The 13,854-nt window shown below is 37.3% G+C and overlaps 1 protein-coding gene and 1 non-coding gene across 2 annotated transcripts in view; one reads left to right on the top strand and one right to left on the bottom strand.

Annotated features, from left to right (window-relative positions):
* mtrex (Mtr4 exosome RNA helicase) overlaps positions 1-13,854 on the top strand; it is an 83,014-nt gene that overhangs the window by 61,158 nt on the left and 8,002 nt on the right. The window contains exons 20-25 of the mRNA XM_007892173.2: positions 301-411; positions 574-762; positions 1,696-1,859; positions 2,859-2,964; positions 11,198-11,254; positions 13,096-13,258. Coding sequence (XP_007890364.2) covers positions 301-411; positions 574-762; positions 1,696-1,859; positions 2,859-2,964; positions 11,198-11,254; positions 13,096-13,258 — 790 coding nt within the window. The remainder of the gene's footprint in view (positions 1-300; positions 412-573; positions 763-1,695; positions 1,860-2,858; positions 2,965-11,197; positions 11,255-13,095; positions 13,259-13,854) is intronic.
* trnaa-ugc lies at positions 1,585-1,656 on the bottom strand. Its single transcript has one exon. It is a non-coding gene; the product is annotated as a tRNA-Ala (tRNA).

The following is a 13,854-nucleotide window of genomic DNA, read 5'->3' as shown; positions in this document are numbered from 1 at the left end:
TCGTGGGTTAGATAAATGATCCGCTTTGTTAGAAGTTGCACATCATTAGGATAGGGCCAGGTGGTACCTTTCTCTTTTTATTCTCACTCAGCAGAGTTAGTACCTTTAATTTAAATAAATAGCCATCCTTGTTTGTTTCATTCATTCATTTCCGATTCCTCTGTTTAATAGGCTTGTTCTACCTTCTGAGATTTTAGTTATTTAATCTATTGCTAGATTTGGAGAGATCTGTGCCTTAAGTCTGCATTGTTGTTGTTGGTGAAACAGTTAAAATTCATTAAAAAAAATCTCTCTCAACAGGTTGTTCCCATTATACTTCACCTAATAACGTCTATTAGCAGTGTGCGTCTTTACATTCCTAAAGATCTAAGATCAGTGGACAATAGGCAGAGTGTTCTGAAATCTATGCAGGTAGGACATTTATACAGCCTCTTGATTTATTTGAATGGGTTGTAGTTTCAGTTTCACACCAAACCACTTGCAATTGATTTCTGTTTTGCAGAAAATAGAGAAATGAATGTGGAATTTACACTGAGCAGTCAATATCTTTATAACATTTATTTTTATATTTAGGAGGTACAGAAGCGATTTCCTGATGGCGTTCCTTTGTTAGATCCAGTTGATGATATGGGAATCAAGGATCAAGGTCTAAAGAAAGTAATCCAAAAACTTGAGGCATTTGAGCAAAGAATGTATTCTCATCCATTGCACAATGACCCCAATCTGGAAACTGTCTACAAACTTTGTGAGAAGAAAGCGCAAGTAAGACACTTGGAATTATCATAAATAACCATTCACTGTTGAAATCTAATTTTAATAAGTTTGAAAATGATGTTGATACAAAATTGCAGTGCTCATGACTTTGGCTAGTGGTCATAAGTAAATATAATTAATATAAATATAAATTTCTACTGGTCATTTCTTCTATTTCTTTTGGCAATTTCTGTTTTTTTAAAAAAATCTACTGTTTTGTATTTTATTTTAACCAGCTAACTGCAGACGTTGGCGTCTGCAAAATTAGTGAAAAAGTGAATCATAGGTTAGAAAAACAACATTTGTACAAGAGAAAAATGCATGTTGAGTCAGTGGAAACTTAATTAAACTTTAAAGGAAAAGCATTTTGAAACGTTATGCATTGTACAGGATCCATTGTAGTGTTCAGTATAATAATAATCCTTGCATTTGATAGAGAAACTCCCTTCTCTTTTCGAATAGTTCTGTGGAATCTTTAACATCCACCTGAACAAGTAGATGGACTGGGCCATTAGTTTAACATCTCATCCGGAGGGTGGGTGCCACATTTTATGCTACATCTTGATATTTATTATGAAAGAAATCCATGTTAATAATAATAATAATCCTTGCATTTGATATAGTGCTTTTCACGCCTTTGAGATGTCTCAAAATGCTTCACAGAATATACTGTAAAGTAAATTGACTGTATATTTGTGGGCGAAACGCAGCAGCCAATTGCGCACAGCAGTGTCCCACAAACAGTCATGGATTGAAGTGGCCAATATTATTGGGTTTTTTTCTTGAGGGCTTATTATCAGACTTGTGGAGTAGGGAAATTTGCCCAACATTTCGCCCTGCCGGGAATCGAACCCAGGTCTCTCGCTTGCAAGGCGAGAGCCCTAACCACTGAGCTACAGGACTCACGTTATGTACACTACATGTTCATATGTTTGTATATAGATTGCTGCAGATATCAAAACAGCAAAGAGAGAGCTGAAGAAAGCTAGAACAGTTTTACAAATGGATGAACTAAAGTGCCGTAAGCGAGTGATCAGGAGATTGGGTTTTGCTACTTCCTCTGATGTCATTGAAATGAAAGGACGAGTTGCTTGCGAAATAAGCAGGTGAGGTCTCATGAAACTGAATGTCTATATTTAAATTTCCTGAAGACACATTGGATATTTTGCAGTTCCTCATCAATTCTGTAATTTTGAGGAGCATTCATTCTCTATTATGAACACACAGTGTTCTTCTCATTGGTGAATCCTAGTTGTGAATGACATTTTCAGTATAGTTTTTTAGTTTTTAATATTTGAGCATTCAGTACAATACCAACTATTTTATAGCAGTCCAGTTTCTGAGCCAGGTGGGTCCACAGTACTCCAGTACTGTGTCATCACAGTACTAATGACAGCACAGCCTGGCTCTTTGGCGGGACTTGGAAGGGCAGATCAGTCACTGGGGGCAGCGTGTCATCCTACTCAGCTCCTGTTAACCCTGCAAGCAAAGCCCTAATGGATAGGTTGGTCCCAGCTGGACAAGCAATGGGAAAGCGTACCAGGCATTGATATCAATGGCAAGCTATGTGGTTTTAGCTGGTTAGACTGCAGCAGTACTCCAATGCAAACTCTGGAGACCCCAATCCTTGGCTCTTGCCAACCTGTGCCTAATACTTTCCGGGATAAGATAAACAAGATGCATCCCTCCAGGGAGCGAGTGCACATTCCATTCCAAAAATCTATCTCTGGGATTTCCATGTTTAGGTGGGATGCATGAAAATCTCCTTGGTTTTGAGTACTCTTAAGCTTGGTTATGGGTTTCTGCATGTGTCAGACAACCGGCTGACCAAAAAAAATTGATTCTTAAGTGAGTTTAAATTTTCCTTTTTGTTAAAGAAGTTAGAGGTAGAGCAAAGTCATGATTCATTGAACAAATTGAATTATAATAATTAAATTATTATACGGATCCCATGAGGGTGAGATTTGTTTTTTCCCAATCCAGTTTTGATGCAATTACAAACAATTTTTTTCATGTTAGTTATCCATTGGCAAAATATTTTAGGTATGCAATAACAACTGTGTGGTTCTTTTAGAGTTGTTTACAAAATTTCTTGTTTTTCCTAGTGCCGATGAACTTCTTCTGACTGAGATGATGTTTAATGGGATTTTCAATGACTTGACTGCTGAGCAAGCTACAGCTTTACTTAGCTGTTTTGTATTTCAGGAAAAGGTGAGCACACAACCACAACACCTTACATTTATATATCACCCTTAACGTAGGGTAACATCTCGGAGCTTATGAGGGTGGGCACTGAGTAAGGCAGAGAGGGGAGGTAGCCATGGCCATGTTCGAAGTAGTAGGATTTGAAATAAAGAGGAAGATAGAGAAAAAATAATGTAGAATGTAGAGGGAATGTAGAATTCTTGGAACTCTCTAGTTTAACAAAGTGATATAAAGAGGTATCTAACATTAAGGACTCAGACTCACTGCATTATAACAAGGTCCAACTATAACTCTCACTGCAGGCAAAATGTGCACTCAGAGGGAATTCCCCTGGTTGAACTGTTGAAATGTGTGTTGAATTTTGTTGCAAAATGCCAATGTAGGATTTCACCAACTTTTCTTCTGGGATATCAATCGCATTTCAGCAAATCCATAGTTATCCTGTGTGGACTTGGGGGCACTCATCTGTAGTTTAAATGAATTCATCATCTTTGAACAGGAAGCGGTTAGTTGTACATTTTTTCAATCAGATGTTCTTGCAGCTGTTGTTAGAGTGAAGCCCAAGTGGTTTACAAAGTGTGCATAGCACGGGAACAGGCCACTCAGCTCAACCAGTGTGTGTCAGTGTTTATACTCCACACGAGTCTCCACCCGTTCCTTACTCCCTTCCATTCTCTTCTATTCCCCTTTCCCTCATTTAAAGGTCTAGCTTCCTCTTGAATACATCTATGCCATTTGATTCAACCACGGCTTCAGGCAGTGAATTCCACAATCTCACTACCCTCTCTCTACGTGAAATAGTTCCTCCTAAATTCTCTTTTTGGTTCCCTAGCTGCTATCTTATATCTGTGTGCCCTGATTATTCCCCAATCAGTGGAAACAGTCTATTTATGTTAACCTTTTATAATTTGAAACACTTCTCTGGGTCCCCTCTTAAACATCTCTTCTCTAGCGAAAAAGCCCACCCTATCAAGTCTATCCTGATAGCAGTAAACTGCCAACCCTGGTAAATCCAACAGATATCGTAGTTGGTAATCTTAATTAAAAAAACCTGTAACTAGGACAGTGTCAAGCTGGTAAATAGTCGCATTTATAACTTGGTTCAAAGTGGCCTGGGTTTTAATGTGTACCTTTGCTAAAAATATTTAAATGAGCAGGTTGATTTATGAGTTTTTTTAAAAAATTCTCAAGGTTACAAATACAGCAAACATGATAATAAAATCTTTTGCGAGTCTTGTGTTAGTTACTAGGTGCATGTTCCAAGCAATAAAACCTTACTCAAAATGTATTTTAGTTTAAAACTTAAATGTATCATATCAAAATATCTAGAAATAGTAAAAGCAGCAATTACCCAGTTTCTGCCTTGTGTAACATTTTCCATTTATTAATTTGAACTGTCCCCATAAAGTCCTCAGTAGAATTTTTTGTTCACCAAAAAAACTGGATATTGTCTGACTAGGCTAATACTTCAGTAAAATATGACAGTATATTTTAAAGTAAATAGATGTGAGGAACCCATTTCCACTATGGAATTCTTTACTGATGCTAAATTACAGGGTTTTAAAATCTGTTTTAACTCATTGCTGATGTTTAAGAAATGGGTAAATTGAAACAAACAGAAGCAAAGCAAATAGTCAGATTTTTTTGTAGCAGCTGTGAAACGTTCTTAATAATGATTGAATTGAGAGCAGACTTTTTTGGCATAGAGCCTTCAATTCATGTTGGAAAAATATCAAAGAAGAGCACATTTGAAAGCTTTTTCAGATGTGACGTTTTAAAAGAATGCTGACTGCAACTTCAGTTAATCTCAAAAACAGGATGATAAACTGTTGAATGCACAAGTTTTAAAAGAAGTGGAAGAAGTCTTTTGTCTAGTTTACATATAAAATTGTATGAGCTGTTTTGCAACTTGATTTTTTTTCAAAGGACTTGAATAGTAAGTAAACAGAATATGTCAAATATCCTGTTTACTTTAAAATTAGTTTTTGTGAATGATATGAATCCTCCGGCCCTAGTTTCTGTATATTCCATGGCTTTTGAAAACCTAAAGGTTGGTGTTGGTGAATGTGTTTTGGTTTACTCTTTTGTGGGGTGGGGTGGGGGGAGAGGGTGGAGAACAAGAAAGAAGTCATATTCAGGGACAAAACTTGTGAGGGGAAGGATTTGTCTCAGAGGGGGCAGATTACCCATTCAGGGGACCACGCTGGGCTAGTCTTCACTGGGGATTGTTGGTTGGCTGCAGTCAACAATCGATTGCTGATCACGAAATAATGACACGTTTGAACTTGAATTCAGATTTCTTCACTAATAATAATAATAATCCTTGAATTTGATATAGCGCTTTTCACGTCGGGAGGACGTCCCAAAGCGCTTCACAGAATACACTGTAAAGTGAATTGACTGTATATTTGTGGGCGAACGCGGCAGCCAATTGCGCACAGCAATGTCCCACAAACAGTCGTAGATTGAAAATGACCAATTTATTATTGTTTTTGGTTTTTGGAGGTATTATTATTAGGCTCTGTGTGGAGTAAGGAAACTTGCCCAAGGTTTCGCCCTGCCTGGAATTGAACTCGCTTGCAAAGCCCACTTTAGCTATGGTGAAAACTCTTGAGTCTTTACATACTGTTGGAATTTGTATAGTTGGTCAGTTTGTTCAAAGGTCAAAAGTCCTTTTAATATTACAACTTTCTTTATTTTTTAAAACAATTTACTTTTGCAATTTCTTTCAGTTCTCTTAATAATTTTACAAAGGGTATTTTTGTTTTGCTAGGTAAATACTATTTTATTTATCTTCAAAGGGTTGAAGATAAAATAGAGCCAATTGGCATGTTCCTCTTGTCTTAATCTAAAACACCACCACCACCAAATTACATTTGTATAGCCTCCTTCACATCACAAGGTCATCCCAAGGCGCTGGACAGTCAGGGATTTGAACCCAAGAAGGCGGTTGGAATCAGGAGGGGTAGGAGGATGGTCGAAGGCACAGTCGAAGAGGAGGGTCGTGAGGGAGGCAAGGAAGGGAACGAGGCGAAGGGACTGGGATGGAATTTCAAAGGGTGGGGCAGAGAGATTGAAGGCCTAACAACAACTTGCATTTATATAGTGCCCCTCATGCAGGCTGTTTCTGTGCTGTGGCCAGCACGGAATCCCTATTGGAGTGGTTCGTAGAGGGAGTGGCGGGAGAAGAAGAAGCAAAGCTGGGAAGAAATGACTTGTTCCAGGTCCTTGGAAAGGAAAGGGAGGTTGGAAATGAGGTGGTAATTGGAGAGCTGGGATGGGTCCAGGAAAGGTTTTTTTTGAGAGTAGGGTGATCAAAGTGTATTATAAAAGCTTTATATTATGGGGGATATTTCCCTTTTTTTCAAGCTAAAAGCTTTTCGCAGATTAGAGGTCTGTGTGAGTGCTGAAACATTGGGGAATCCATTAATTGAACAGCTTTTATGTATCTACTTCTTTTATATTTATGAGCCTCATACATTCTCTGAATTATTGCCAATTAGTTTTGCAGAGTGATGAATACTAGATAAGAGGAGCAGTAAACAGAGTTTAGTGACCACATCCCACAGACAGACAGATCTATCAAAGATCTATCTATATAGAAAACTATACATAGCCAAGAATAGTAAACTAGAAAATTAGCTGGTCCTGTTAATATTCCATACTTTGTTTCTTCTAAATCCAATACTGTAAGCATTGAAATAATCAGAATAGTCATTCTTCATTCTCAGCATATTCTGTGCACAATTGGCTGCCACGTTTTGTCCATAAAATACACAATCAATTCACTTTACAGTATATTCTGTGAGGCGCTTTGAGATGCCTCGAAGATGTGATAAGGCGTTATATCAAATGCAGGGATTTTTTTTTCATTTATATCCGCATATATTAGATTGTGGTTTGCACTCTTAGGATTCAAAAATTGCAATGAAGGATTCATGAAAAGACCCCCCTTTTTTAAAAAAAAACAAAAAACTTGTTTTTCTTTCACTATTTGATTTCCATTTTAATAAGTAATCTCTTTGCTTTTTTAGAAAATCTTTTGACACAGTTCCAGACAGGTTATTGCGTGGGTGTAAAGTTATATAATTTAATCCACTAAAGCTTCTGAAGTGGATCAGAAATTTGTTAGATCAAGGAAACACATGGAGCTATATCATCATAGAAGGAAATACTGTAACTGGAGAGGTGTCTCGCGTATCAGTACTAGCTCGAGGTATTCCATTTAAATGATTTGGAAGTGAGGCAAAAAATAAGCTATCAAACCAAAGGAAATATTAGCAAATAGATTAACCAGATACAGAGGAATCTGGATAAATTTTACGTGATTTGGGTTGACAAATGCAGTGTAGTGAAATTGGGTGAATTAAAAGCAATAAGTATAGGTCCACAGGATACGAAACAGAGAATTTGAAGTTACTTATTCAATTAAGGGGCTTGTTGAAACTACCAGCTCACTGTATGGCAAATGTTGTCTTATGTACTCCACTTTGAGCCATTATATTATGTGAGTTCTGATTTTCAAAAAAGCTAGTTTATTTGGTTTTGGCCAGGAACGTATTCTAGTGTCAGTCATCAGAAACTGTGCCTTATCGGACAACAAAAGGGCACCCCTTAGACTTTTGAATCCCTGCTAATTCTTAAGAAATTCACAAAGTGTGTTAATTGCTGTTTATGAATGAATACTAGTTAAAGGCTAGGTTAAAGCTGACCTAAATTAACAATGGCTTGTTTGAATTTGGCTAATATGTGTTGAATTTGTTTGGTTTCCATATTATACTACTTTTTGTTCACTGTGCCAGAAATTTTCATATTTTCAGAAAAGGTATTAGACTAAGCCAGATATTTTATTGCCGGAGAGCTCTTTTTTAGTTTGGCTGGTTTTATGAACAAAAATCCTTTTATAGTTTCAGGTTTCAGCATGGCAGCAAGGTGTGACATTTTTGATTTGTTTTCTTGTGTGTATGGTTGGATACCTTAATGACATTTCAACCATTTTCTGTTTTGTTTCTTCCATTAATCAAATTCTGTCTCAAAATTTGCAAGTTCAATTATATTTTTATATTTGATGCTTTTGATCATGTTACATTGATGATTTGTTCAGTCTATAAAACTGCAAATAGGAATGTCTTAAGTATTAATCACCCCCCCACCCCGGGATTTTGGTTATCCGTCTGTTATTAAATGTCTCTGTTCTGTACTTTTAAAATGTACATTACATTTCCTGGAAAGTAACTTTAAGAACAAATTGAGTTCAAACTAATATTTGTCCCCATTTTATCCTGTTTAATATAATTTCAATTATCAGATATTTTCCATTCTGAGTTCCACCTAATTTAGTAATCCTTTCCTTTCTTCCATAACTTTGTGTTGTAAACGCAGAAGATAGCATCTGTTTCTGCTGTTAACCTAGCACTTAACCCAGGGGCTGGAGTATTAACTGTGGTATTGAATTGCTCCTCTCAAAGGGGTTAAGGTGTGCTTAAATGGAAGTATCCACTGTAGACATGACCTGTACGTGATGTTCCTCAGAAAGCAGATTTCAGAGATGGAGGTAACTAAGCATTTGGGAGACTTGGCAAGCTGCTGTACATTACTGGTAAATTCTGTTTATTTATATGTGGACACACCGCCTGAAATATTTGTTCAACAATACTCACATTATACTCAAAGCCAGTTAAATAGTCAGAAAGTGGTTTCTGAAACTCAGCCTCTAAAGTGACCAAACTAAATCATAATTTTCCTTGTTAATAGCTTGGTTGTGATCCCATTAACCTCAGAAGATGAATCCAAACTGAAAAATTAGCTAGATGTTGATGCTTAGTAATAGAGTAACGGAGTTCAATAATGCCATGAAATATATTTGTTCCTTTGAGTTATTGATTTCCCAATGTAATGATTTCTGCAATGTGGGGGGAAGGAAACAATTTTTAAGACATAACAATCTTTAAGTTTCTTGGCTGCTTTTTTTTAAAGAGCTATTTCCCTTTTGACTGCTGTGTTAAAATAAGGAACATAACTACTTATACATATGAAACTTTAAACTTGTCTTAAATGTTAAAGATAAATTCATTAAACAATACAGTAGTTAGAAACTACTTTTGGAAACAGTAATGTTGGGAACAGTGGTGAATTAATTTGCCATGCTTTGAGAGAATAATACTCTTTGTATTTGATATAGCACCATATCAATCAATATAGATTGATTATCAGACTATCATATCTCATAGTATTATCAGATTATCATATCTCATAGTATTTTGCAGGATTTATTGTAGAGTGTAGTGATTGTGTATTTTGAAGGCTAACATGGCAGTGTGTCCAAAAACAGCTTGAAGTGAATGACATGTTTTTACCTGTAATATTGTTGGCCAAGACACTGGGAGAAATGCCCTTCTATTTTCGAATAGTACATGTCCTGGGGGTGTACATTTGATAAAACACAAATATGGGACTAAAAGCTTGATTAAAGTACATTTCTTCAATTAAAGGGTGTGACTTCCCTGCCATTTAAATTGTATCGCTTTTTTAAACACCTGAAAGTTAGAGCTCTGCTTTCAACTCTAAGAAAAGTATATTAGAATTAGTTGTAAAAAAAACAGATATGGCATTGAATTGTGAGGAGAATTGATAGTTAGCATCTTCTCTTGATCCCACTTTATAATCCAATGGCAAAGAACGTTGTCATCTGGTCCAGGAAGGCATTAGTAACTGCACAGATTAGGAGAGTGAGCACAGCTTTTGGAATAATTTCAACATAATTTATGTGAGTGGCAAGCAAGCTTGAAGGGTATACCAATTATGGTCTGGATCATGAATTTGATATAGTGCTTTTCAAATCAAGAGGATGTCCGAAAGAGCTTCACAGGATAGAGTATAATGATTGTATATTCTGGAGGTGAACCCAGCAACCAATTTGCCTTCCACAATGACTTAGAAACAGCCATAATATGGATGAGTTTTAATTAACTTGAATATTCCTTTCCTATTTCTGAAAGATGTTTAGGATTTGCCAATTTTACTTTGTCATTGTTCATTGCAAGCACAAAACTATTTTTATGGGTGGGGAGTGTTAATATGTTAATACAACAGCAACAAGATTACATTTGTATAAGCGCCTTTCATGTTGGGAGGACATCCCAAGGCGCTGGACAGTGTACAGCATTTCAGACGCAAGCTGGGGTCGGGGGGAGAGGGGAGGGGAAAGGTGTGACTGATGGCATGGTTGGGGGCAGAGTGGCTGAAGGCTCTCCCGCCAATTGTGGGACGGGCGGGTCGGGGAATGTGGAGCAGGCCAGAGCCGGCTGAGCGGAAGGAATGGGCGGGTTAGGAGGTCGTAGAGGTAGGGTGGGGAGAGGCCATGGAGGGCTTTGTATGTGAGGACCAGAATCTTGAACTGGATCCTCTGAAGGATAGGTAGCCAATGGAGTCGGGTGAGAATGGGTGAGATGGGGTCACGGAGTTTGGTGCGGGAGAGGACACAGGCTGCAAAGTTCTGGATTATCTGCAGCCTGTGGAGGGAGGAGTTGGGAAGGCCAACAAGCAGGGCGTTTCAATAGTCGAGCCTGGAGATGATGAAGGCATGAACAAAAGTTTCAGTGGCCTGAGGGGTGAGGCCGTGGCGGAGTCAGGCAATGTTATGGAGGTGAGGGAAGGCAGAGCGGGTCATGACTTGGATGTGGGGAAGAAAGGACAGTTATGGGTCGAACAAGACACCTAGGTTCCTGACTGGCTTGGTGAGTTGTGTGCAACCATGGAGGTTGATGCTGCCAGAGCCTGAGGTGTAGAAATGCTGGCGTGAGCCAGTCAGGAGGGCCTCAGTTTTGTTCACATTCAATAGTTTCTCAGGGGATCTAACTTAGCTCAAGAGCTCACTTGTTGAGGTAGAATCCACATTCAACTTTCCGCAGAGCAGCCAGATGTGCCATTGAATGATTAGATTAAATGTTAATTGTGTTGTAATGTTAATTCCAATCAAATAAAATAAATCCGAAGTGTATAAATGTTAAATAATTGATGAAGTGGAAACTTTCCTGACATCTGTAAATGATGGTAATCTTCTATGCTATCTTACATTGATTGTTCTTTTATTTATATATTTCATTGAGGTGAGGGAATGTAATACTTTTCCATTTTAAGTTGCCAACAAGCATGTCTCGCTGATGTAAAGCTTTCTCCGGGTCCAAGAATTTGTCATATGTGCATTACAGTAACCAGAATACATATGATTTCATTTCAGGCAAATGAAATGCCCAAATTGACAGAACAATTGGCAGGGCCATTACGACAGATGCAGGTAAGGTTTCTTTTTAAGGTAATTTTTTTTCTTGATTAAAATAATATTCAGATTGTGCAAAAGACCAGCAAAGGAAAGAAAACCCCATTGTACGTCAACAAAAAAAATTTGTGTGATTGCAGAACATTAGAAATCAAAGCTTAACCATACCAATATTTTTAAAGATTATTTGTTTGAATTTGTGCCACAGATTGAATTTCTCTTTTCCGAAGGTGTCTAAAATCAAGAATGACCATACCCTCTTTGGCAGTTTTGCTGAAGATTCTAGTGATTATTTTTTCCATAAATTAACTGAATTTTATTTAGATGGTTTACTTTTAAGTGTTCTTCTCTATCATTACTTTCCAGTAGCAATAGAATTGTTAAATTGCTTTTGAGCTACACTGGGAATTGTCTGTCTGCATTGGATTGTTTTCAAAGTGCACCTTCTTGCTTCCGACAGCTAGCATTGCACATCCACCGTTCAAAATGTTGTATCAGAAATAAACCATTTGGTCGGGTTGTCAATAATCATTTTTTCTGACCAAAGCATTACCATCTTAAAAGGCTCACTCTATTTTGTCTGAAGAGAGAAGCCATGTGCAATAATAATACTTGCATTTAATATAGTGACTTATTACATCAAAACATCTCAAATCACTTCACTTGAGGTTTTTTTTGTAAAATTATTTGCAGGGCTAAGCTGCAGCCAATTTGTACACAGCAATATCCCACAAACAGCCATGAAGTCCATGTCTTTTTTTCTCTGAGGGATCATCCTAGGCCACTGGGAAAAACTCTTCTAGTAGTGGAATGGGGTCTTTGATGTGAATAGGCAGATGGGACGATAGTCTTATGTCTTACCCAAGGCTCAGCACCTTCGATAAAACAGCACTCCCGCAACACTGCAGTTGAGGTGTCACCCTAGGCTGTTCGTGAGGCTTGAACCCACATGTTTTTAATTCAGAGACAAGAGTGCTACCTACCAACACAGCCTTCTGACACCAGGAGAATAGTTATGAGAAGTGGAGGACAAAAATAATCTCTTGTGCTATACTGGATGAAATAGAGCTTTGAGCCAATTTTACTTTCTACTTACATTCTCCTCTGATCTTGCATAGTACTTTTACTGGATGTAAAGGACTAATAGTCTGGAGTCTCAGACCCTAAAGTGTAGTTTTAAAATTTGAATTTAAAATTCTTTCTCTAAATAAATTACAGTTCAGAATTACAAAATCTAATGGTGTTCCTTCTTGCCTGTTTTCTGAGTTTTCCCATGTACAAGATCTAGGAGGGTATATAAGGAAAAAAAAATCAGAAACAGATGTGAAAATCCCCTCGAGCATAATAATAATTATCTTGTCCTTATCCAGGTTTCCGTGACCTGATCAAAACAAATGATCAAACTAACATTCCTACTGTCTTCATAATAGCCTAATTGTTGAATAGATGTATTGTGGTTTCTTCATCCTTTATTCCAGTCTTTGGCAGGCTGTATAATGGTAAGATCTATGTTATCCAAAAATCTAAACTTGGACCACAAGCAGGATTTTCTCATTTAGTGGTTAGATCATTTGTGCTTCTGGCTACTAGTTCTAGGATTTACTATTGTTGTTATTAAAATATCAGTAATTGTTTTCTAATCAGTGTATAAAATGTAAAAAATTTCCCAAGTGCAGGATACCTGCACATTAGATTTAACTGAGGATATGCTAAAAATTGTGTAATTCATTTGCTGGAAAAATGCACTTATAAAATGAATTTGTTTCAGAATATGCCTTTGCTGTATTAAACTGTGTGCCTATCACACAGTGGTAAAACAATAACTTTTTTTAAAAAAAATCTCCACTGTCCATTTTCAGGAATGTGCTAGAAGAATAGCCAAAGTGTCAGCAGAAGCCAAACTAGAGGTTGATGAGGATATGTATCTGGAGTCATTTCGACCTCAATTAATGGACGTAGTTTTCACGTGGGCGAATGGAGCCACTTTTGCTCAGATCTGTAAAATGACAGAAGTTTTTGAAGGTAATGAAAAATATCATTTTTTTAAAAAATGTTATTAAACATGAACTAAACTCTGGGGAGTACTTTTTCCCCTAAAGTACTCCTGGAAATAAAGAAAAAAATATTGATAATTAGCACCCTTGTCAAAACTTTTACACAATATTAAGAACTTGCCTCCTCCTGCAGTAATCAGGGGCAGCCAACTGCTTTGGATTAATTTGTGAGTTGATCCAGAATTGCCTGCTGCCACAAATATTCAGTGTCAACTGCATTTTCTAATAACCAAGTTAGCTCGTAGAAAAGAAAGAGGAAACAATATTGATTTGTGGGAGGATCAAAGCAGAAGAGTGGGGTGAAAGTTATTACATCGAACTCTGTCAGGCAGTGCGTCGTGTGCCCATTAACAGTGTTTGGGCTTGCAGAGACCCAGCAATGAGAAATCTACAAGACTCTGATGCATTTTTTATCTATTTTGTTTCACACACACACTGATTTTGTTGGTCTTTAAGTAGTAACATAGATGAACCAACAAATAGTTGCACTTCTCCAGTACCTGTTTCAGATTTCTAAACCTTTCATCTTGATTCTGTTCCCAGTTCTGAGCTTCAGAAAGGAAT

The sequence above is a fragment of the Callorhinchus milii genome, unplaced genomic scaffold, assembly GCF_018977255.1.
Source record: "Callorhinchus milii isolate IMCB2004 unplaced genomic scaffold, IMCB_Cmil_1.0 Scaffold1, whole genome shotgun sequence".
Taxonomy (NCBI): domain Eukaryota; kingdom Metazoa; phylum Chordata; class Chondrichthyes; order Chimaeriformes; family Callorhinchidae; genus Callorhinchus; species Callorhinchus milii.
This window is presented reverse-complemented; position numbering and strand designations above follow the sequence as displayed.